General features: G+C 40.4%; 1 protein-coding gene across 1 annotated transcript in view; it reads right to left on the bottom strand.

The window, feature by feature from the left end:
- The window catches only part of LOC114572953 (exostosin-1), a 289717-nt gene that overhangs the window by 34864 nt on the left and 231761 nt on the right, over positions 1-23092 (bottom strand). The window contains exons 4-6 of the mRNA XM_028604770.1: positions 12594-12687; positions 7095-7202; positions 1624-1743 (exon numbers count right to left, since the gene is read on the bottom strand). Of these exons, the coding sequence (XP_028460571.1) occupies positions 1624-1743; positions 7095-7202; positions 12594-12687 (322 nt within the window). The remainder of the gene's footprint in view (positions 1-1623; positions 1744-7094; positions 7203-12593; positions 12688-23092) is intronic.

The following is a 23092-nucleotide window of genomic DNA, read 5'->3' as shown; positions in this document are numbered from 1 at the left end:
ATTAAACAGCAGCTGGTGGAGACCAAAACAGAGTTATAAGGGGAGTGAATATGGGACTCTGAATAAATGCTACTGTTGCATTTCAATGTTGTGTCAACTTCTTACTTCGCCGCCCCCAATTGGGCAAAGAAATGTCACCATTTAGGATTTTGTCTGTGTAAAAATTTAAGTCAAAGTAAATCCAAGAAAATACTAAAAAGTCTGAAATTTAAAAGCCGGCGTGAATCACATTTCCATTTGCTGGAGTCAAATTAAGTCACAGTAACCTCAGATCTGACCGTTCAAGGGTTGACATGTTGTTCTCAGAAGTTGTATTTAAGATGATTTGTATGTGCTGACTGGAAGTTGGTTGAAAAATAACAAAAAAGTAACCCGGAAAAACTGTACTCTCTTAATTGTGCCTATGTTAACAAAAACAGGGAGTCATGGGAAAAGGATTTGGAGGTTGATCTTGATACTGATATCTGGTCAGATGCATTTGAATCTGTTAAGAAACTGTTTACGTGTAATAGACTTAGAGAGAGTCAGTACAGGATATTGCATAGATTGCAGCGCACTCTTCATTTTCTAAACAAGATTAACCCCCAAGTCTCTCCCCTCTGTAGGAAGTGTAAGAAAGAAGTAGGGACCTACTATCATTGTATTTGGCAATGTCCCTTAATACTCAGGTATTGGAGGAATATTTCTCAGGAGCTAAGTTCAATTTTTCACAAAACAGTTAAATCAGAACCAGTCTTGTTCCTTCTGAATCTACATCTAGAGCAGCTCTCTCTATCTGCAGGGCAACTATTGTTACTGGGTAAACTCTTACTTTTAGCAAGGCGTTGTGTTCTGTTCCAGTGGATTGAGGAAAAACCTCCCTCGGTCACACAGTGGTACAGAGAAATACTTAAGGTTTTTCCTCTGGAACGCCTCAGTGCCACACTAAGGGGCAATACCAACTTGTTTTATAATATCTGGCAACCTTTTCTTGATTACCTTCCTGGTGATCTTGCTGGTTTGCTGCAGGATGGGAGACCACATTTTGTCTTCACCAATAAGTCATAAACTCTTTTGAAATTCCCCCCCCCCCCCTTTTTTTGTTTGTGTTTTGTTTGTGTTTTGTTGTAAACAATAATGTAGGTTATGTGATGTGACATGCGGTGTGCAATTTGTGTGTGTGAATGATTTCCCTCTGTTTTGTATGTTGGTAATAGCTGGGCTTGTTGGTTTGTTGTTTGTTTAAAATTAATAAAATATATTGTAAAAAAAAAAAAGTAACCCTGATCCCCCAAAACACCATCAAAAGCTACTTTCCAGGTGCCCTTGAGCAAGACGAAGAACCCCCAATTACTTTAGTGGTGCTATCCTCTGTGTAAGTAGGCTGCTTGTTCTGAGCAGCTTCTGGGTGGAAATGTATGAATATGGAGCTGAAAAAGGGATCACATTCAGCTAACCTTTAGAAAAATATAACTGACAACTGGAGAAAGATTTCTTTTAAAATGTGTCTCTCTGGGAGGTGAGGAATTGCCAGCAGCGATATACAGTATAAAACAAGACATAGCCGTTTGGTTGATTGAATCAAGCTCTCCTGACAAAACTCAATCCAAAACTCCCCCCCACTCCTCCCCTCCCCAAGCTTACCTCCAGAGTAGTTAAGACGATTTTGGTTACAGAAGAAAAGTAGGCATCCCAGAGGAACTGAGTCTGCTGGCGGAGAGCCAAGATCCTGTCACGGCCCACAGACCGGGTAATGGAGGGAACCTGGAGGAAGAGGATAGGAAGAAAAGCCAGAGGACAAAAATGACAGTGAGATAGATTGAGTTAGATTTTATGATTTAATGTTGAGTGAGAGGATGAGAACCGGTGTGTGGAGGAAAAAAAAAAAACGTTTAAAGCCAGCAGACAGGTGGAGGAAGCATAAGTAATTTTGTGGACGTGCAGAAGAGATTAGAGGAAATTCTTTTCTTCCCTGAAGACTCTTTTACCCCCACATCTTGCTCTGTCAACTACATTATCCCCAGGGCAGTTTGGTAACTAAACCACCTGCTGTCCATCTGTAATACTCTCTTCACACCAATGGTAGATACTTTTAAGTGTCGACTAGAAAGGGCCTTTAACAACAGGTTAAATAAATGAATGCTTCAGAGCAGAACAATCCTTTTTTTGTGTATGACGTACACAGCTCTATCACTCTCATCTCTATCAAGAACTCCTTCACCGACACCTTCCTGTTCCAGATGGGTTTTAAAATCCAGTTATTTACCACTTTCAATTATATAAAAGTGGATATGTGTACAATATGTTTTTACACAAATGATCCTGGACTTTTTAGGCATTTATTTGACAGGACAGATGAAGACATGAAAGGGGAGAGAGAGAAAGAGGGGGGAATGACATGCAGCAAAGGGCTGAGGTTGGAGTCAAAACCCGCACCACTGCGTCAAGGACTAAACCTCTATATATGTGCGCCCGCTCTACCAACTGAGCTATCTGGGCGCACAATCCTGGAATTGTTGATGCTAAGACTTGTTTTCTTTTGTCAGTGGGTTTGGTAAAGTTTGCATTCATACGGACACCAAATGGAGGGACAGAAGCTGGACATTTCAATAATTTATCTATTACTTCAGCTATCTATTTTACTTCGCTTCTTGCAAGTGGCGTTGAAGTGTTATAGCTGGCTCAGGATGGTGAGTCCTGTGCATCGTAAAAATCATCCTCACTCCTAAACTCAAATATGTGCTATGTATATAATATTATTACTGCTATTGTTTCAAGATAGCTAAGCATCTCTCAACTCTTTCCACAAACCCCCTGGAATGTAAAGAAGTACCCCCTGGGATTTGGAAATCTGTCCTTTAGAGTAGGACAGGTTTTTTAATTAAGTCATCAGTCTATAAAACGTTAGGACACACTGAATAATTCCCCCAATTTTCTGGAGCCCAGGGTGACGTTTTGAAACTTGCATTATTTGGTCGATCAACACTCAAATCCTCAGGTTTTAGAAGCTGGAACCAGCTTAGTATTTTAACCAATTCAATTTCTGTCCATCAGTTCATTATTTCAGCATTACAATGGAAGCTCATGTATCAAATCATTCCCGTTGATATTAAAACTATGACATCATAACACTGGTAAAGAACAGAAAACCTTCAAAACACAAGTAAGATTCAAACCTAACTGAGTTTGTATCTCTGTACTTTCAACTTTCCGTACACCACATACTGCTCCAGGAAGGTATTAATGATTGTTCATTTATTTTCCTTTATTTTCGACGACATGTACCAATAAACTCTGCAGACCTGTTGGGATCTTGTACCGGGTGCACCAAAAATAAGCCGAGGTCCCAGCTCACATCGTCGTGGAGGGCTGAGCAGCTGTCTGTGCCTTGCAGCAGTCACCACCCCTCAGGGAGAGGCAGTGGAGGGATGAAATTAAGAAGGAGGAAAGACGAGGATCCTGCCAACCTGACCGGGGAGCTAAACCTCTTGATGTGCCAACGGAGACGGAGCAGGAAGCTCTTTTGACGCTCAGTCTGGAGAAAAACAAACTACCTCCTTGATGAGGTCAGACATGACCTTAGCTGCCCCGCTCAGCTTGACAATGAAGCTGAAAAGGGAATGAGCAGCGTTGCAGCCAATGTTCCTGAAGAGCCTCATCAGCCCTCAAGAGGTGGTGGTGGAGTTTGAGCCCAGTGTCCTTCTGGTGTTCTGGCCAAAAACACAAATCCTCTTCTCTGAAAGTTATCGTGCCAACACGGTCAGTGTAATAGTGACTGATGGTGCTTATATCAGTACCACCCAACCTGTTAATTCATGATCCTCGCCGTGAACTGTTTACTTTGAATTTGCACCTCACTGTAAACCAGTTATATTACCGTCATATTTATGACATTTACCTTCACTTACGCAGCAGGGTTGCTGATGCAGAGGGATCTGGCAAAACAGTTTGTAGTCATTTTAATTGTCTGTTTGATTTTCACACCTTTTTAACTACTTGTTTGTACAAGATAAACGATAAATTCCCAGTTTAGTTTGGAAAATCTGAAAGCTAAAAGAGCGTTAAAATGAAGAGTCCTAGTCTGAAGACCCAGAAAAGGAGGTCGTGCTGCTGTTGACGTCAGTGGGATCCGTCCACAGCAGAGCGAGCTTTAATTGTTCAGCTCTCTGAGGTAGAATATAAACAACACCAATCAAATCAGCTCAATTCTCGTCCCCTCGATTGACTCTAATAGTGTTTATGTTTCTCAGCAGGGGCATTGTGTGTGTCTGTGTGAGCCGGTGTTGTGCATGTCTCCTCTCCACAGGGGGAATAGAAACTCTACATATTAAACAGCCACGTATTGCAGTTCTCAGTGATGTAATTGAAAGTAATGAGATTCAACTATCTCAGCAGGTGTTAGAGCTGTTGTGTTGAACATTAAGTCTGTGTGTGTGTGTGTGTGTGTGTGTGTGTGTGTGTGTGTGTGTGTGTGTGTGTGTGTGTGTGTGTGTGTGTGTATGTGTGTGCGTGCGTGCGTGCATGTGTTTGCAACTGAGGAAAAAAAGAAAGAGGGCAAATATCCAACCAACCAGAAACATGTTTGTTCTTGTATTTGTATTATACTGTACATATATTGTCACCTACACCAAATAATGAAATGGTTTCTGGGTATTTTAATGCTTTTAATGATGTTTTTAATTGACTACTGTGCAATAAAGCCCAATTCCTGAGCTTGAAGGAGTCTATTCTGACACTTCCTTTGCAGAAACGGATTGAAGTCTGGCCATCTTGCCAGCTGTCTCAGTAAGGCAGGCAACAAAATAAACCGCTTCAAGGTCTCTTCGACGTCTGGGAAGCTTTGTTTTTAAAGAAAGAGCCACACCCATTAATCTGCTCTTCACGAATAGTATCATCATTAAAGCTTACAAACCACACAAGTTTACATATAAAACACCCTTTCACATCTAATGAATCAACATATAGTCAGATTAGTTTATGTGTTAAATATAAGACATCACGTATAAACATGTTAACAATTTGGCAAGTCTCAAATGTTACATTTTTTTGATGTGCTTTAGGGAAAAAATTATAACTTATTTTATGATCCATATATTATATATTTTATATGCTCTTTACTGATTTAGATCATCATTAATCTATTGATTCTTTTTTTGGATTAATCCATTTATCGTTGTGTCTATAAAATCACCATTTACCAGAGTCCAAGTTGGAAAATTGCTTGCTTTGTCCGTCCAACAGTCTAAAAGAGAGACATGTAATGTTTACCAATATATAAAACCAAAAGAAAAATACATTTAAAAAGCTGGAGCCAGAGATTTTTTGGCATCTTTACATTGCTTTACTAAGTTTACTTAAACAATGAATCAATCATCGAATCCACCTCCCGGGCATCAGTGATATGGGTTAGATGCCTGCATTAAATGTACAATATGTAATTTGCTGCCACTAGGGGTCTCTCAATCAAAATAATGTATGGTAAAGACGATGACGTTGTGAAGTTGCGTGGAATTGTGGGAGTTGTTAAACACCATCGCCGATTAGAACGCATCTGTTCACGGACGAGTTTACCCATTGAAATGAACGTGATTGTTAGTGGCAGATTAGTCTCACATTGCTAGACCTATCTCCACAGGGCTGTGGAGTAAAGTCTGGCTACGCCCCAGATTGCATTTCTTAAAAACCAATAACAATCGTCTTGGGCGGCGCTAATCTCCGGACGCGGCGACGATGGCTCGGCAAAAGGAACATTTGTACCACGCCAAAGAAAACGCCACATACTGTTCATTCAATACAGTAACGTGAGCTATTTAAATTAGCTGGATACATGGTTAAATGTAATTTGCTCTTACCAGTGTATCCCAGTGTGTACTTTTGTCCACAGCAATCCTCTCATATAGGTCCTAAAACGTCCCAGTTAGAGAGGAAATGCTGTAAACAAATTCTTTGTAAATCTTTACAATAATTCCCCAAAAGAATTAAGCAGGCCCGCCTTGTTACACGCTCAAAAGTTTCTTCAAAACTTGCCAGTTTTAGCGTGAATCTTTGAGCTAGTTTGAAGTTTGTTGTTGTTTGTGAGGCAGTTGTCCTGAAAATGTACTTCTGTTGATCGAGAGGGCTCACAGGGGACATATTAATTAAAGGGAGACTCTAACAGTCTCCAACACAAACACACTTTCACACCTCTGTGCTGTCCAGGTGGCTGTACAGGTCATGCAGGTGACGCATAGAAATAAAGCGAGTAATTAGAGAATGTAAATATCACAGGTTCTGCACGCTGCTGTAATTAAAAGGAACAGAAGGAGAGAATTGTAGAATAATCCATCTCAGATAAAAATAGTTCCTGGCAGAGGTGTGAGGGGAATATCACAGCTGTCATGTCAGAATAAAATACAATTTACTAAAAGCCACATGACGGCAATCAGATTTCCCTCCCTTCTTGAACTGAGTGTCTACACATCAGTTATGTGTTGATGGATGCTTACAGTTAATTAAACACTGAGCTGAAATTAATTTTTCAACCCACAAAAACAACTCCTCTTGTTAATAATATTCAACTCTATTATTCTGTCTGGTTTTCTTGCTCAGAAACTATTGTCCCGAATCTCTATTTATCGAGTAAATGTCCATTTTTTAATAGATTTGGAGCACACATCTCTTCCTATAGATTCTAACAGTGAGTCTGGATGTATGTGCTGTGCTTCTGTGTTTGAATCCGCCCCAGCTGGATCTTTGTGATTGCCCAGATGGGATTTGAAGCCAGAGATGACAATTATATTTGGGGAATATGGTGGCATTTCACTACCCAGAAACTGAATTAGCCCCTGCTGAAAGGGCACATTTTATCTTGTGATGCTTAAGAGTGTGAGGAAGGTTTAAAAAATTATTAAATTCTGAATAAACACAATGCTGCTTATGTATGTATGTGTACACTAAAGTACCCTCCCACCCCCTGAAAGCCACAATATAATTCCAACACTGCCTCCATCCACCTATCTGCTGTAATTGTCTAATGCAATAATAAATGTCACTCCTTTGTATATCCTCTTGTGCATCTTTCCTGTAAGACATCCACCCTTTATCCTTCCATCTTTTAAAAAAAATTTTTTTTTTACCTGTAACAGGAGTCTCTCATCTCCAATGATGGCGGCTTTCCTCCAGTCGATGACTTCAGAGAAGGGAAGCTCCCAGCCATTACTCAGAATAACCGGGATACAAGCAGCCTGTTAGGAAAGAGAGAAGCGAGAGCAAAAGAAAATCATTCTTTTTGGGGGACCGGAGTTGAACAAATGATATTGGACAACAAATGATCTTTATATAACGGATGAAGGAATGGACTATAGGAGTAGTCAAACATTGTCAGAGTTCACATGAATGAAATTATAATGACTTATTGAGATGCACCTAACCTTGTGTGTGTGTACTTGTTTTAGGGAGATCATTTGTCTACAGTGTACATTTCATCATTGCAAGTTGTATGAGAAAGAGGTTTTGTCTTCTTTATACATGTAGAATGGAGCATTGGCATGGGGTACTTTCCATAAAATCATCTCTCAATGCAAATCAAACCAGCTATTAGGCTAACTGACATAAAACCATGCCAATCTCTAGGTATGGTGAAGGGTATGTGATGATGGGGGGCTATTTTAATTCCAAAGGCCAAGGGAACTTTATCAGGATGCATAGTATCCTGGATCCATGAAATAACTGGCCTTCAAAAATAAACATCTGCCTGCCTCTACGGGAATTCAACATAAGGGTGTACTGACTTTTGTTGCCAGCGGTTTAGACATTAATGGCTGTGTGTTTAGTTATTTTGAGGGGACAGCACATTTACACTGTTATACAAGCTGTACACTTAATACTTTACATTGTAGCAAAGTGTCATTTCTTCAGTGTTGTCCCATTAAAAGATATAATGAAATATTTACAAAAATGTGAGGGGTGTACTCACTTTTGTGAGATACTGTATATCTTTCTTTATAAGGCAGTGTTGCACAAGCTGCCTTCTTCTCTACTGCTACTACTACTACTACTACTACTACTACTACTACTACTACTACTACTAAGAGCTATAAAGTCACCTTAATCTAGATTATTTTATTAGAAAGGAAGATTTAGAAGTAGGATAAAGGACTTCCTGACCACTGAATGCACATGTCCTGTTACAGAATTCTGATATTTTTAGTGTTTAATGTATTTTGTATTAAGTATGTTGTTTGCTGTTTGTTACTGTATGTTGAAACTTTGATGCTGCTGCCTTGGCCAGGAAATGAGATTCTGAATGTCAATGGGATTATTTCCTGGTTAAATGAAGGTTGAATAAAATAAAAAAATAAAAAATACAGTTAACATTTATTTTCAAATTTTTTAATGACCAGATGTTATGGTTAGTTTGCAACACATAATTTATCATGTTTTTCTGTCAGAAGTAGAGATGCACCGAACCTAGACTTCGGGTTTGGCCGAACTTTGGGCTTTTTGACGGAGTTTGTGTTCTGCCGAACCTTAGAATTTTTTCCCACAGAACCAAACTCAAAGAGACGTAACAAGAGGCGAAACTCAATAGAAGGTTGCCTTGCAACAAACGCACCCATGACTGAGCAGCAGCTTCGCCATCTTGGACTGAACGCAACACAACGTTCTATTGAGTTTCGACTCTTGTTACTTCTATACTCTTTGACGCTAGTCGACGTAATGGCGGCGCCGTTGATTACGGGAAGGTGTTTACGTAGGTGGACCGTTCAATGCAGTAGGCTGTGTAGAAGTAGTAGAAAGTGAAAATGGAACTTGTGAGCAGAAATGGTGTTGTTTGGCAGTACTTTCAGTCAAAAGAGTACGAGTTGTGCATGAAGGAATCTCCAGACAGCAGCCAAAATGCAGCAACTTCAGGTACGGCAAAGGAAGGACAGTCACAGCTAAAAACTTGTGTTAACTAGACGTTGTTTAAACCTGTTTTACAGTTCTGCAGAGGCTCCACGCAGAGCTTTCACCGTAGCCTACGTAAGTGGCCTGATGTTTATACCTGTGCGCTGGTGTGTGCGTCGAGCCGGCGTGTGTGTGTGTGTGTGTGTGGGGGGTGGGTGATAGAGCGAGGGAGAAGTGAGAGAGGGACGGCGATTAGCTTCAGAGTGAGTACCGACTCTAGAGTCATAGTGAGAGAAACAAAGTGTCTCCCCTGTTCTTTCTGACCACGGGGAGAAATCTGTAGCAGGAAAAGTCTCTCCTTGATTCCATGTTGTTTATGGTTCGGTTTGGGGTTTGGCAGAACCTTAACCAGTGGATCCGGTCCGGTGCATCCCTAGTCAGAAGATTGTTTTGCCTTTTCACAAGTTTTTACAGCTTGAGAGCGAGGGAGAAAAATCCCAGTAACACATGAAGTCAAACCAGAAGTTTAAAGCAGAGCACTGGGAAGGATCTATTTTTCCCTCCACTGAGGGATTTATCTCATCCTCTTAGGCACTTCCTCTCTAATGAGACTCTTTCAAAGTGTTCCATAGGAGAGTTTTGCAGAAACAAACGAAGTTGCCAAAAAGATTAATAAAGTGTATTTATTTATTTTCCCTGCATGCATCAATATTTAGAGGATTCACTAATGCGACTTAATCCATCAGGAGCTCGTTTCATGTCCCACAGGAGCTCTCTTTGTTGCACGAAAGTCATTTTATGATGAGGCTCTTGGAAGTGTGCATCATTCATGGTTAATGGATAGGAGTTGATTGTGCACTCTGCCGCACTATCAAACTGTGTAATTATTAACCTGGAAAATATGCAGTTTTCTGGATAATTTATTTTGCTTTCACACATTTTATGTCTCATTCATAATCCCGTGGTGTACTTTCATTATGTTCTCAGTTTAAATTATATAACAGATATCAAATTAATGCAAATGGGAACTAGCCAAAGTTTGATTCTTATCTCTGAAAGGTTTAAATAAAAATGCTTTACATTTTCAGCAGAGGTGATAGTACTGTATTAAACAATATACAATGGGCAGTAAGGGAACTGCTTATACACCAGCCATATGAGCAGTCATCTGTGTTGACAAATGCATTGATTAACACCTCAAATTACCTTATATTTATGAATAGTACCATTCATTAAGGGTTGACATACTGCTTATAAATACTAATAATATAATTTTTTCATAAAAGAGATTCAGAACTGTTAGGGTTCGGATCATAGACATAGTCTGCAGTTTTAGTCCAGGAATGTTACATGTCAAAAGGTTAACGGCTGGGCGCCTGGGTAGCTCACCTGGTAGAGCAGGCACCCACATATAGAAGTTTACTCCTCGACACAGCGGCCGCAGGTTCTACTCCACCCTGCGGCCCTTTGCTGCATGTCATTCCCCCTCTCTCTCTCTCTCTCTCTCTCCCCTTTCATGTCTTCAGCTGTCCTATATAAATAGAGGCCTAAAATGCCCCCAAATTAATCTTTATAAAAGGTTTATGGCTTCACCTTAATGCCATACTGTATGGAGGGATTTGTCTGTGTTGTCTCAAGTAGCGGAGCAGTGTCAGAGAAAAGTGGGAGGGGAAAAATTCAATACTTCTGGTATTTTCATTTAAAGTTCAAGTTCGACTGGATTCTCCATCAAGTGAAGCTGAGAGATTAAAGGAGATTCGCAAAATGCCGAGTGCATGATCAGTGACCTGTCGACGCAGATTCTCACTGCTTTGATTAGTCTGGCTTTGTGAGATGACTTTTTCCTTTTCTTGTCTGTTTCTCCCCGTCATCCTCGTACATGTCTCTTTGTTTTTCTGTCCTTTGAATGTTAATGATTACTTTTAACTCTGCACACTGGTCTGATTTGCTGAAAAGGCCAGTAAAATAATTGCAATGCATTTAAAATAAACGTTTAATTGCAAGTACTGCCAATCAGTTTTGCTATTGCTTTGTGCATCTTTACTTAAATTTTTTATTTCAACCTTTAATGTCAACACAAAGTACTTGTCCGTTACTTTTAATTCAAAATAATAATTAAGGTGCCAAAAAGTGCCAAGTACAGAAAGAGGTGAGTTGTCTCAATGTCTTGTTTCTTTTCTTCTTTTTCTTAAATCTGACACATTTACATCATATTGATGTTTATTAATGTACGTCGTCCCTGATAAATAAACAAATTAAGTAAGTGCAATAAAGCAGGCTGTCCTCATTCACTGGTTGTACTTTTATCTACGAAAGTAATGCACTATAATTCGTATACACGTACTCTCTTATTGCCAGACCTTCCTCCACAGCGCTGCAGAGGAGGTTCTGGCAAGTCCACACAGCATTCCGGGATGGGAGAAAACTGTGCTCTGGTTTATTGGCATGTCTTTAAACCAATCGCAATCGTCTTCGGCAGTGCTAAGTGCCGGACAAAGCCAACGTGCCTATCTGCAATCTGCGATTTTACCCAAGTGCGCCTTGTTTGTAAATAGCCCGCATCGGTTAAGTCAGTTTTTGCGAACAATTAACGCCTGGAAACAGGCGCAAACGGCTTGATAAGTCTAGCCCTTAGTGTCAAAACAACACAGAGACAGATAGAGACAAGGTGCTAATGAAATATGAACACATCTGCGGTCTGGGGACGTTTCTTTTCTCTGTGGATCTGCAGAAACAAGCATTTTCTGCGTCAGGGGGATGACAGGTTGTCAATAGTAATAAGATCAACTCTTGCTGGAGGACGAGGAACTCTCTGATTTGTTGTGCCCAGCTGGAGCTCCATAGGCTGTCTGATAAGCCTTTACCAGTAATGACAATAACAGAGAAAGGAACTTGTTACTTTACTTTTCTGCAATACCATGTCATGTTCTCTGGGAATCTGAAGTATTTCACCTGAGGAGGAGTTCATATTGTTGAACTCCAAACACATTTCACAAGGTGGGTTTTAAAGGTTGATTCTGATATTTTTTAGACTGTTTTTTTGGCCTGGAATATAAAAAAATATAATAAAGGGTTGAACAATTACATCCTGACAGTGTGGAGAAACTTTACACTGAAGCAACATTTTGACCTTCAATTTAGGAGCGAAAAATGACAGAAATAACTTAAACGAACTCCTAAAAATAAAAACATATTACATGCGTTTTTTGCTGGATATTAAAAAAATGTCTTAGACAGTTGGTGTTGCATTTGGAAAATTTGGACTGATGACTGCCTGGCTCCAAAGAGCAACTTGTTATTCATCAGATAAAGTGAAAAAACGACATTGTACCCACTTAAAAACATACCATATGTGACATCATTAGTATGCAGTCTATCATTAAGTATAGATGACTTCTGAAAGGAAAGGCACTGTATTTTCTTTGCTTTTATAAATTGTCTTGTTGTGTTGATGCTTCTACTGTATTGTTATGTCTGTTTATGCTTTGTTCTAATGTTTATGCTATTTTTAATGTAAAGCACTTACTTAGGGTTTCTGTGTAATGAAAGGTGCTATATAAATTAAATCGCCATTGCCATATGCTTAAAACATAATCCACTGCAGCACAACACAACACACATAATGTACTGTTCGCATGCATGCATGCACACGCACGCACGCACACACACACACACACACACACACACACACACACACACACACACACACACACACACACACACACACACAACATAACACAACACACCTGCAGGGCCTCTAGGAAGCGGAAGGATCCAAGACGTCGGCCCCGGGGCACCAGGCAGAAACTGGAGTTATGGAGCAGCTCCTGGTAGTCGAACCTACACAAACACAGATAAAAAAAAAAAAATTAGGTTAGACGATGAGTGAAGAAGATCTTGGAAAGAAAAAGAAACTAAATGTACAAAAGGAAAGGGGTACATTTCCCCTAGTGTACACGCTCCTCTAATGGGCTATGAGAGAACATTAAAACGAGAAAGACAGGACAACAGAGAGAGAAAGAGATTATCATGAAACTCAAGAGCTCGAATTCCTTCTTGTAATTTTCAGGAAAATTTCCAAGTAGCAATAAGATCTAGAGAGCTAAAAGAAACAAAGGGCAAAGAGAAAAATGATTGTCAAACCCTAAATCTTTGTTTCCACGTTGCCATTTCCTGAGAATCCTTACACATGTGTTTCAAAAAACAATCCAAAGCAGCTTACTCCTAAATGGCTAGCAAAGACTTGTTTCAAGGACTTGATCTCTTTCATAAAATGTGTGCTTGTAGAAGGCAGAGCGGCGGCTTCAGCACATCAAAAAATACACAACGGATAAATAATGAAATGTGCTAGAGAAAAAAGTAGTCCACAGCGGTTATATAATAAAACAGCAATGGCCCTTAACACATTTCATCTGATCAAGATATGTGAAGAGAGAATCCTCCACGCAGGGCTACCTTCAGTGAAGGATTCGCTAAACTATTGATCCCACAGCATAGTGTATCTTGTCCGTCAAGTAAGATCAAGTATTATACAAATATTTTACTGATTCAACTGTTTTAGTGTGAGCTATAGCAGCCCCTCAGGGTAGGGTGAGGCAGGTATTACTGAAGGGTTAGCCAATTTTGGGTGATGGTTTCAATCAATTTTGAGTATTAAACAATCGCTTCCTGTAGCTTGCTCCTTCGTGGAGGACAGCAGCTTGTAATCAGCTGGGATTTACAGCAGTAACAATGGATTTCAATGGTGATGGAATCATTTTCCAACATTGTATCCCCGTCCTCTCTATTTTTTTTTTAATAGGATCGGAAAGAAGAGTCATACACTCAACCCACACGATCATTAGAGAAGTGGATTATGCTGCAGGTGTGGTTTGAGAAGATACTAGGGACATTTTGATAACTTTTCCTTTTTCCATCGTAAATGCTGTGAATCGACACTATGAGCAGCTGCTGTTATCAGGAAAGAATCAAGCAACAAACTTCTTTCATGCCGAAAGGAGGTGAGTGTTATATACTGAAAACCCAGATTGTTGGTGGAGTAAAGGAAATCACAACAACATACTATCATACTAACAATCAGGTGTCCAGTCACTTGTTTGAACCACTTTAGCCACTAAGGTTAAAAACAACGCTGCTGGGCCAACCTTTAGGGTTAGTATTATAGTGCGGTCCATTTGTACTCGGAATTCGGATTTCCTGAGGTCAAAGTCAGAAAAATGCCAAGATTTACGAGCTCGGAACTCGGGCAACCGCTGAGTACCCCGAGCAAATCCAACCTGGCTGCTCCGCGCATCAACAGCCGTGAAAGCTGTGGTAACATACAGTTATAAGCACTTCGGTATTATTTGTATCTCACTAAATCAGTTGTACACGCAGCGTTGCCCATATTCTATCTGTGGACAATGCTGTTTGTATGCACAAAAAAAAAACGTAATACGTTGTTATAAACTGGCATTGCTAACAATGGCTAACCTGGCTAGAGCTGATGAAAACAATAAAAATTTGACTTGTAAATGGAACGCATTCATCTCGGGTGACATCATTCCCAGCTTCGACTTCCGAGTTCCGAGGTAAATGGAACTCACTATTACAAAGGCTAATAAAGGCTCTATATGGAAATAATGTTGGAAACACAACATTGATCTACTTTAAATTGCCTGTACACAAAATATTTCTCTAAAGTTAAAATAAAAACGTTCCTACACTCCTGAGCAGCCTTATGAAAACTCTCTAATGGTTGGATTGTTCCATGCTTCCCTCAAACTGGGAGTTTTTCAACTAGCAAGTCACTTCAGCCTGTCTAAAATCTGTGACTTTAAAGCTCTGGTGGCACTGTGTGTGTGTGTGTGTGTGTGTGTGTGTGTGTGTGTGTGTGTGTGTGTGTGTGTGTGTGTGTGTGTGTGTGTTAGTGTTGGTTTTGGTGTTTGTGTTTGTGTGTACACATGATCTCAGGGCTGGCCTGAGGAGATTTCAGATTGCAGCCTAATCTGTCTAGGGATCAACTGTCCCCAGAACCTCACCACTAGACACCTGTGTGCGTGCATGCATGCGTGTGTGTGTGTGTGTGTGTGTGTGTGTGTGTGTGTCTGTGTTTGAAAGAGGAAGAGAGCAAAATAAGATGTCAGTTGTCCAGTTTGTCACCACAAGACAAGGTCATTCTAAGCGCCGCTGAGAGAGAGAGAGAGAGAGAGAGAGAGAGAGAGAGAGAGAGAGAGAGAGAGAGAGAGAGAGAGAGAGAGAGAGACCGCCTGTCACATATAAAGATGGTTATTTGGGAATAACAACAAACAACAGTTTTACTACAATTAACGTTGATTCAATTCCTGCATGACTTGTTTTTTGTGACGTCATCTTTATCTCTGAGGAAAGAGCCTGGGAACACGTCTTGTTTGATCAGCCAGGTTTGGACAGTACTGAGAAAGTAGAGCTGCTTTGTCCTGAGCTGCAGCCTGGACCCTGAATCTGGAATATTGAGCACCCATGGGCGCTAGGCACATAAGTGATACTGAGCTGGAAGCTGACACGGCAGCGGTGGGATCGCCCCTAGGTATGGAGGGAGCAGACCCTGCAAGTAACCCAACGACAAGAAAACTACAAGGCCAATGAACAATGCAGAGACCTGACAGGAATTATGCGTCTGGAGCCAGATACAAAAAACACAAACTAGTTAAATACCACTTTACAAAGAAGACGAGTACATTTATTGTTGTCCACACTCATCAGTTATAATCTACATCTGGATTGCACCAGCTATTTATAAATATGTCACTAAGTTTGTGCTTAAAGTCCTTTATACGTTCTAAGTAACAGCTAGCTATAAACCAGTGATGTACTAAATGTGGTTTTAATGTTAAAACTTAAGGAAAGTCTTCATGTGATGTGTAAATCTGTTGCTAGGAAACAGCTCTCTATATATACATTATATACAGTTACAGTTCAATCCAAGGCAATTACTGATAACTGCCAATCATTTGTAAATGTACCCATAAGGTCTGCTGCCCTGGCAATCATATCCTGTTTTTAATGGTTCGAGTCGGGGATGGTGCGTCAGAAGCTCGGGATAAAAATCCTCTACATCAGACGTTGAACTGCTTCTCAAATAAACCAACTGCTGAGCATCTTCCAAGACTCTCTAGGATGCCCAGGATGCCACGGTTTTGTGCATTGATTGATACTGCTGTCAAAGCAGCCTCCTCACGCATTTGTGTCCTGGTCTCCTGGCCCAGTGGAGCCTCTCCTATGTGTAGGTGTTATCTCTCAGGGATTCTTTCAGGTGGTTCAGGCTTCTACATCTCCAAGAAAAAAAACATGCCCTTCGCCCTATTCTGGACAAGACGTGACATGGCAACAAATATCTTACACACCATTACTTACAGTGCAGGGACCAGCTTCAGGGTAGTGTACCAGGGCCGGGGCTAGAAGGGGAAATATGAAATATGACTGCCCCCTCCCAATCCATTGGGCTAGAGTGCTGCCAATCTGACGATTGTGATTTCCATGTTTATCTGTGTTTTTTGCCCCCAACGGTGCCTTCCAGGCAGCTCTGCCTGGAAGGCACCGTTGGGAGGCACTGGTTATGGTTATGGTTATGGTTATGGTTAGGGTTAGCGTTAGTAATTAAGGGTTTTAATTTTCTGATCTGAAACAAAAAGGAGGAACTGGAAGGGGTGTCGTGAAATGATGGATGATTAAGTGACTAGGTTCCTAGTGTAGAGGCAGCTCTGTCAGCCCATAATCTGGGGGACAGGGGTACAAAAAAAGAAAAGAAAAGCAAAACAGAAAATAAGCATACAATGAGATCATGCAATAAGGAGATAAATTAATAAGTGCTGGGTAAAAAGGCCAGTAAAAAAAAAGCATGCAATCACATCTATCTGGCCGTAGAATAAATATAAAATAATAAAAAGATACATAAATAATTTTCTTAATAAAAAGAAGATAAAATAAGTGCTTAGTGATAAATACAAAAAAGACATGCAAAACACATCTAATAATTGATAATATAATGAAGTGCATAAAGAAACGCCCCCCCTCCCCCAAAAAAGGGGCTTTTTATAATTGGTGTTGGGCCCATTGGGGTGGCTGATTTTGGCGGATTTTGCCGGCTAAAAAATGAATGACAGAAGGGATGTAGCGGGGAATTTATTTGTCGTGTAGACCTGTGGGTATGATGGTCCTGAGAAGGTGAATCCAGATTCTTTCTGCCCTCTTCCTCTGTCCCACAGTCCAGCGGTTGTTGGATTCTAAGCCAGAAATGATGAGGTGATTGGTTGAGTGTTGCTGAAAATGTATGACTAATGGTGTGGTGAGTTTACCTTGCTCCATGTTTATCGGTGTTGGTTAAGATTAGGGTTAGGGTTAGGTGCCTTGAAGGCAGTGATCGCAACGCTGCCTGGAAGGAGCAGTTGGGGGCAAAAAACACCATTGAGCGATTTCCATTGGATCAAAGTACTGTCACTTGGCTGCCTGTTCTGCCAATTTTCCCAGCCCTTGTCACATGACCAATTAATGTTTTCATGACTACCAGGCACAATTGTGATACAATGGAACCAGCACTGGAGACTGAGCCTATAGAAAATGTGTTTTGTATTTGGATATACAACTTGTGCAAACTATTGAAATTAATAATGAATGTGATATTTTATTTAGCAGAATTACATTGTGTTGTTCTGTCCTATCCAATATTTCTAAGCAGATTTACTATGCTGTATTCTGATAAAAAATTTAAAAGATGTACTTAACAGTATGTGAATGATACAAGCTTGTAGACATTAAGTACGTGGCCCACTTAAAAAAGATAAACAAGATGAGGGTTTAAAAAGGTTAGGGTTAGGGTTATATAATTTTCATATTTATATAATTTTTTCATCTGCATTTCAATCAAACCTCTGTATACTCTATAACTTCACTATTTCGCTCTCCACCCACTCTGCACACTGTGTTTGGAATGGAAAAGGTCAATGATAAAGGTTGAATGTGAGCACAGCTCCTTGCCACTGTTCTGGGCTTGTTATACTGGGAGTAGATCCCATTAGAAACTGGGACATCCCAGCATGTCTAAGCTGCAATCCCAGGATATCGAAAGAGGAGCTGGAGAAACTTGCTGAAGAAACATGAATACAGGCTGCTGTGCATGGTGTGTTGCCACCATGACCCAGATAACAGTACCAAAATACTCCTAACCATTTGACAGCAGTGCCCAGATAAACCTTTGTGAATGGATTGCTTTAGGCATCAAAATTAATCAGATGAATAAACTAACCAGAAAGAGATAAAAGAGGGTGGACAGGAGAGGTAAGCATTAAAGGTGCTCTAAGTGATGTGACGCGTTTTTTAGGCTACAACATTTTTCGTCACATACCGCAAACATCTCCTCACTATCCGCTAGCTGCCTGTCCCCTGAACACACTGTAAAAAAACGCGGTCTCTGTAGACAGCCCAGGCTCCACAAACGGCAACAAAAACAACTTGCGCTAACCTGCTCCACGAACCAATTTTTTTTACAGTGTGTTCAGGGGACAGGCAGCTAGCGGATAGTGAGGAGATGTTTGCGGTATGTGACAAAACACGTTGTAGCCTAAAAACGCGTCACATCACTTAGAGCACCTTTAAATGAATAGGACACAATGCAGTTTGAGTCATGAGGTGCATCTCCCTTAAATTGCATCCAAGTTTCCTCCACTTGCTTGCCTTCCTCACGTATTAGTCCGTCTCACAGAGGAAGCATGTGAGAGACAGAGGAAATCATAGGAGGAGAGAGGAAACAAGGAAAATGTTTTTTTTAAAGGGGTGACTCCTATTTTCCACCGGGCTCTTCTGCGTTGCGTTCTGGAGGTGCTGCGGGCCTCCACGAGCAATCACAGCCGTTCAAGTCAATGCTTGATATTCCACCACACGCGGCTCTCCGCTCCCAGGAATAAGAGCTTTGAGTTTGGCCTTAACGAAGGAAGGCCAGTACGACTTCCTGTTCAACCGGGGAGAGATGAGCTATAAATAATGGAAGTGCGATGCACCTTTAGTCAGACATTGGACCCTCACTCCTCTCACTGGCTGGCTGATCCTCTCATTTTCTCAATTCATTAATCTGTCATCATGCTTCACCTCAGCCACCTTCTTCAGTGTTGGCAGTGAACAAATTAGAGTGTGCCTCACCTCCCTGTTCTTACACCTGAGTGCATTCCTTGTATGTTTGTTCAAGCACATGTGAGTGAGTGTGTGTGTGTGTGTGTGTGTGTGTGTGTGTGTTTTTAAGTTGTGTGTGTATTTGATTATGTAAAGCAAGTTTTCAAGCATGCGTCAGTATTGCATGTGTGAGGAAAAGTGTGTGATCCCTTTGGTGTGTCAAAATAAATGTGTACAGTATATATATGCATGTAGAGGAGTGTTGTTGCATATGTTGTTGCATAATCAGCCTGGTATCTGCACTTCCCCTCCACTTCTCTCTTACAATTAACTGAGCTGTGGTCGTCGCATCAGGACCGCGTTTACTTTAAACTGTTCTGATCAGTATCTGATTGCAGTAGGAATCGCAACAACATTTGTGTGCATAAGGACTACAAATCTGTGTAAAGATAACTTAAACGAATCTGGTAGTTTTTGGCAAAAACCATAAAAAAAGAGCAGTATATAATTACTGTATGAGTGTGGAACTATGTGTGGATTCAGATTATTTTCCTGTGTTCGTGTGCATGAAAGAGAAAGTGAGACAGACAACAGAAAGACCGAGTTGGATGAAACCCAGTAAGAAGGAATTAAAAATCAATATGGGCCACAGAGAATCACTCAGAACATTTGAGCTGAAAAACAAAACAAATGCTGTTGCTCGCCATAAAGTAAAAGGGTTCTCTCAGCAGAGACACTAAATAGTTTCAGGAGTGAGGGATCGATATGAGGCCTTACAGAGTAAACCCTGAGGTCTGGTTTACACTAGTGAAAAATATGGTCTCATATCTGAAGAGAAAAACCTAAATGCACAAAACAAAATATTACACACAAAAGTAATAGAGTTGGAGAGCTCTCCTCACAGACAGAGAAACAATAGCCAGTCTGTTTATTGTCTGTGTCAGAAAATATTCTAAAAGTTCAACATAGTTCTGAAGGCCCTACGGCTAGGACCATTAACAAAAAAATCAATGTAAACAATGCAGGTTTCAATTTGCAAATGTTTTATGATTGTGAGAAACACTGGATATTAACAGAAACTTTGTTTATTTACATGAAAACTCCACAGGGTGCCTTTAAAACTTCCTGAGGAACGACTAAGCCCTAGTCCACACGTGCATTTTTTTTTTTTATCCTTTATTCTAAAAAACAATCCGGTCCACTAATGATTGTTTAGAGAAATCTCCATCCACATGAAAACGCAAAAACACAATTGAAGCGCTGTCAAGAGCATGCCAAGCCAACGGGCGGGGATATAACCCCAGTCGCACAAAGAAGAAGAAGATGTTGGTCAATCAGATGCCTGGAAAAAAAACCCACTACCCACCAATTGGAAGTCCAACGGTCTCGTCTAAGAGCGGTGACGTTGGCAGCGGGGTCTGTGTCATGGCAGTGTAGGATTATGTAGCAATGATCTCTGTAGCGCATTCTGACAGCTCCGTTCCACAATACCATGGAAGAGTAACCGTACATTTATGTTTAAACACGTAAAAAGTCCTGCTTGCAGGCCTGTTACCAGCACTATTTTGGTCACATCAGCACTTGCAAGAAATGTCGCCTCATTTGTGACACCTCACAAAGGAGATAAGCACACTCTGACGTTACAAGCTGAAAACGTTGCTTTCCCTGTGTAGAAGACAACACTAAAACAGTGTTTCTTAAAATTATTACGATTCAAAAGGTCTCTTTTTAGTGACCTTAAATGCTGTTTACTTGTGGAGAAAAAGCTGAAACGTGTAAATGTGTTTAAAAAAAAGCTAAGATTAAAAAATGTAGGTGTGGACTAGGTCCAAAATGTGTCTTTTAATTAAAAATGGTCAAACCACACACTCTTTCTTCCCCATTTGTGTTAAATAATTAAAAGTCTGGTCAGATTCTGACGTTTGCTCAGTCTTTGATCACATATTTGCTGATCTAAACTCAGTTTAGACTGTATTACAGAAGCACAGATCTTGGACGGCAGCCTGTGGTCAGACAATATTTGATAGAATTGGCATATTTCGTTATAAAAATCTATGACATTGTTCCAATGTTTTGCAGTAAAAAGGGTCTTGTAAAAATTTTTTAGGTATCACTACAGAAGTTTTGCATTGGTACATACAATAATACTCAGCCTTACTGTTAGTCTGTAAGCAGGACACTTATCTAACTTTGCTAAAGTCTGGGTATTCCAGGCTCCCAACATTTATCATTATAAATGCAGTGTACAGAGTAAAGTATAAATGGCATCAGCAGTAATGACTACAAACAGGCACCTCACACACACATTCAGGCGAGAAAAAGGAACTGAAGGCTTTGTCTCACACACAGACTAGTAGTCCCTCTAGGTGTAATTGTTCAGTGTGTGTGAAGTGTGTGGACCCATTAATTATAAAGGAGAGAGACACACACAAACACACACACACACACACACACACACACACACACTGATGTCCTTGAAGAGAAAAATAATGTTTGTTCATAAAAGAGCGAACCGGGCTAAAATGTTGCTCACTTGTGCAATTTACAAGACAATGGAAATAAATTGAACATCTTGAACCTCACAGTGGGAAATGTTTTACTTAGATGAAAAAGGAAAAAGAACAATGAGCAAAGATGATTTAAAGAGCATGACTGTTACCGTACATTCTCAATGTACAGCAACATACTCTCTAGAAGGGGCTAATCGGGTCAGACCATCAGGAAACATGGTCTTTAAACGCACCACAAACTTGAAAACATTTGGTCCAACTGTGTTCTGAAATTCCAACAGCAGAAGAACACACTGGGAGTGACTTCCTCACTAAGTACAGTTGCAATATATGGGCAGTCGGAAGTGGAAAACAAAAGGAAAAATGTCCCAAAATCTTATTTCCAAGCCTTGATCTACAAGTCTCTTCCATATTAGAAGTCAGTGTCATGTGTTTGTCACTTACAGGGTTGTAGAATGAACAATAAACATGTTAAACAGGATCCATCAGATTACAGCAAAGAGCCACAGAATAAACTTGAATCGCTAAGATGTTTCACATTAGGAAAATGAAGCAAAGAGTGTAAAAGATATGGAAACAAAGATTTTAAAACGAATGCCCCCCTTTAGTTTCAACTTTGTAAAGATTGGGATATAAAACAAAATGTGTGAGAGTGTGTGTCAAATGCATTGAGGCAACACAGAACAGACACTTTATACTGTATTTGCGCAATTTTCCTATCCGACTCCCCACATTTGTCGTCTCTTTTCAACAGACTGCCCTCTCGCCAGCAGAACACAGAGGGAAAAAAAAAAAGAGTGCTGTTTGATGAATCTGTTTTAGAATGGGAGTTAGGAGGAGAAGCACCCTCGGCCACACAAGATGTGAAGCAGTTGGGATTTGTTAAGTCAGGCCAGGAGCTGAGGGGCTTAGTGTGTTTGTGTTTGGTGTAAACGTGTGTGTGTGTGTGTGTGTGTGTGTGTTCTTGTTTAACCATATTCGTGTGGTCCAAAAACCGGGAATACAGTATACTTGTGGAGTCTGGACAGCTTTATGGGGCCAAAATGCTGGACCTTACAACTTTAAAGGGCTGTTTAAGGGTTAAGACTTGGTTTTAGGATTAGGGTTAAAATTAGGTTACGGTTAGGGTTAGGGTAAGGGTTAAGGTTAGGCATTTAGTTGTGATGGTTAAGGTTAGGGTAAGGGGCTAGGGAATACATGTCAATGATGGGTCCCCACAAAGATAGTGCCACGCACTATGTGTGTGTGTGTGTGTGTGTGTGTGTGTGTGTGTGTGTGTGTGTGTGTGTGTGTGTGTGTGTGTGTGTGTGTGTGTGTGCGTGTGTGTGCATGCGTGCGTGTTAAGGTGTCGCTTTAGGAGAGCTGCAGTAGATTCCCATCAGTAATGTTGTCTCCTGTGTTTTCTGCAATGTGTTACTTTATACGCAACTGGTGACTAGTAACTTTAATATTGTTCATTTTACCACAGAAATCAGCAAAATAAAATTCCACTGTATTTTGGTTGGACAGTTTTTCTGCTAATTGACAGTTTAATTAGTGCAATTATGTGAGTGAGAAAGGATGAAATGAAGGCCAATGTTTTTCATTGCCTTGGAAAACAATGATTACAAAAG

This window comes from Perca flavescens, chromosome 18 (assembly GCF_004354835.1).
Source record: "Perca flavescens isolate YP-PL-M2 chromosome 18, PFLA_1.0, whole genome shotgun sequence".
In the NCBI taxonomy this organism is placed as follows: Eukaryota; Metazoa; Chordata; class Actinopteri; order Perciformes; family Percidae; genus Perca; species Perca flavescens.
This window is presented reverse-complemented; position numbering and strand designations above follow the sequence as displayed.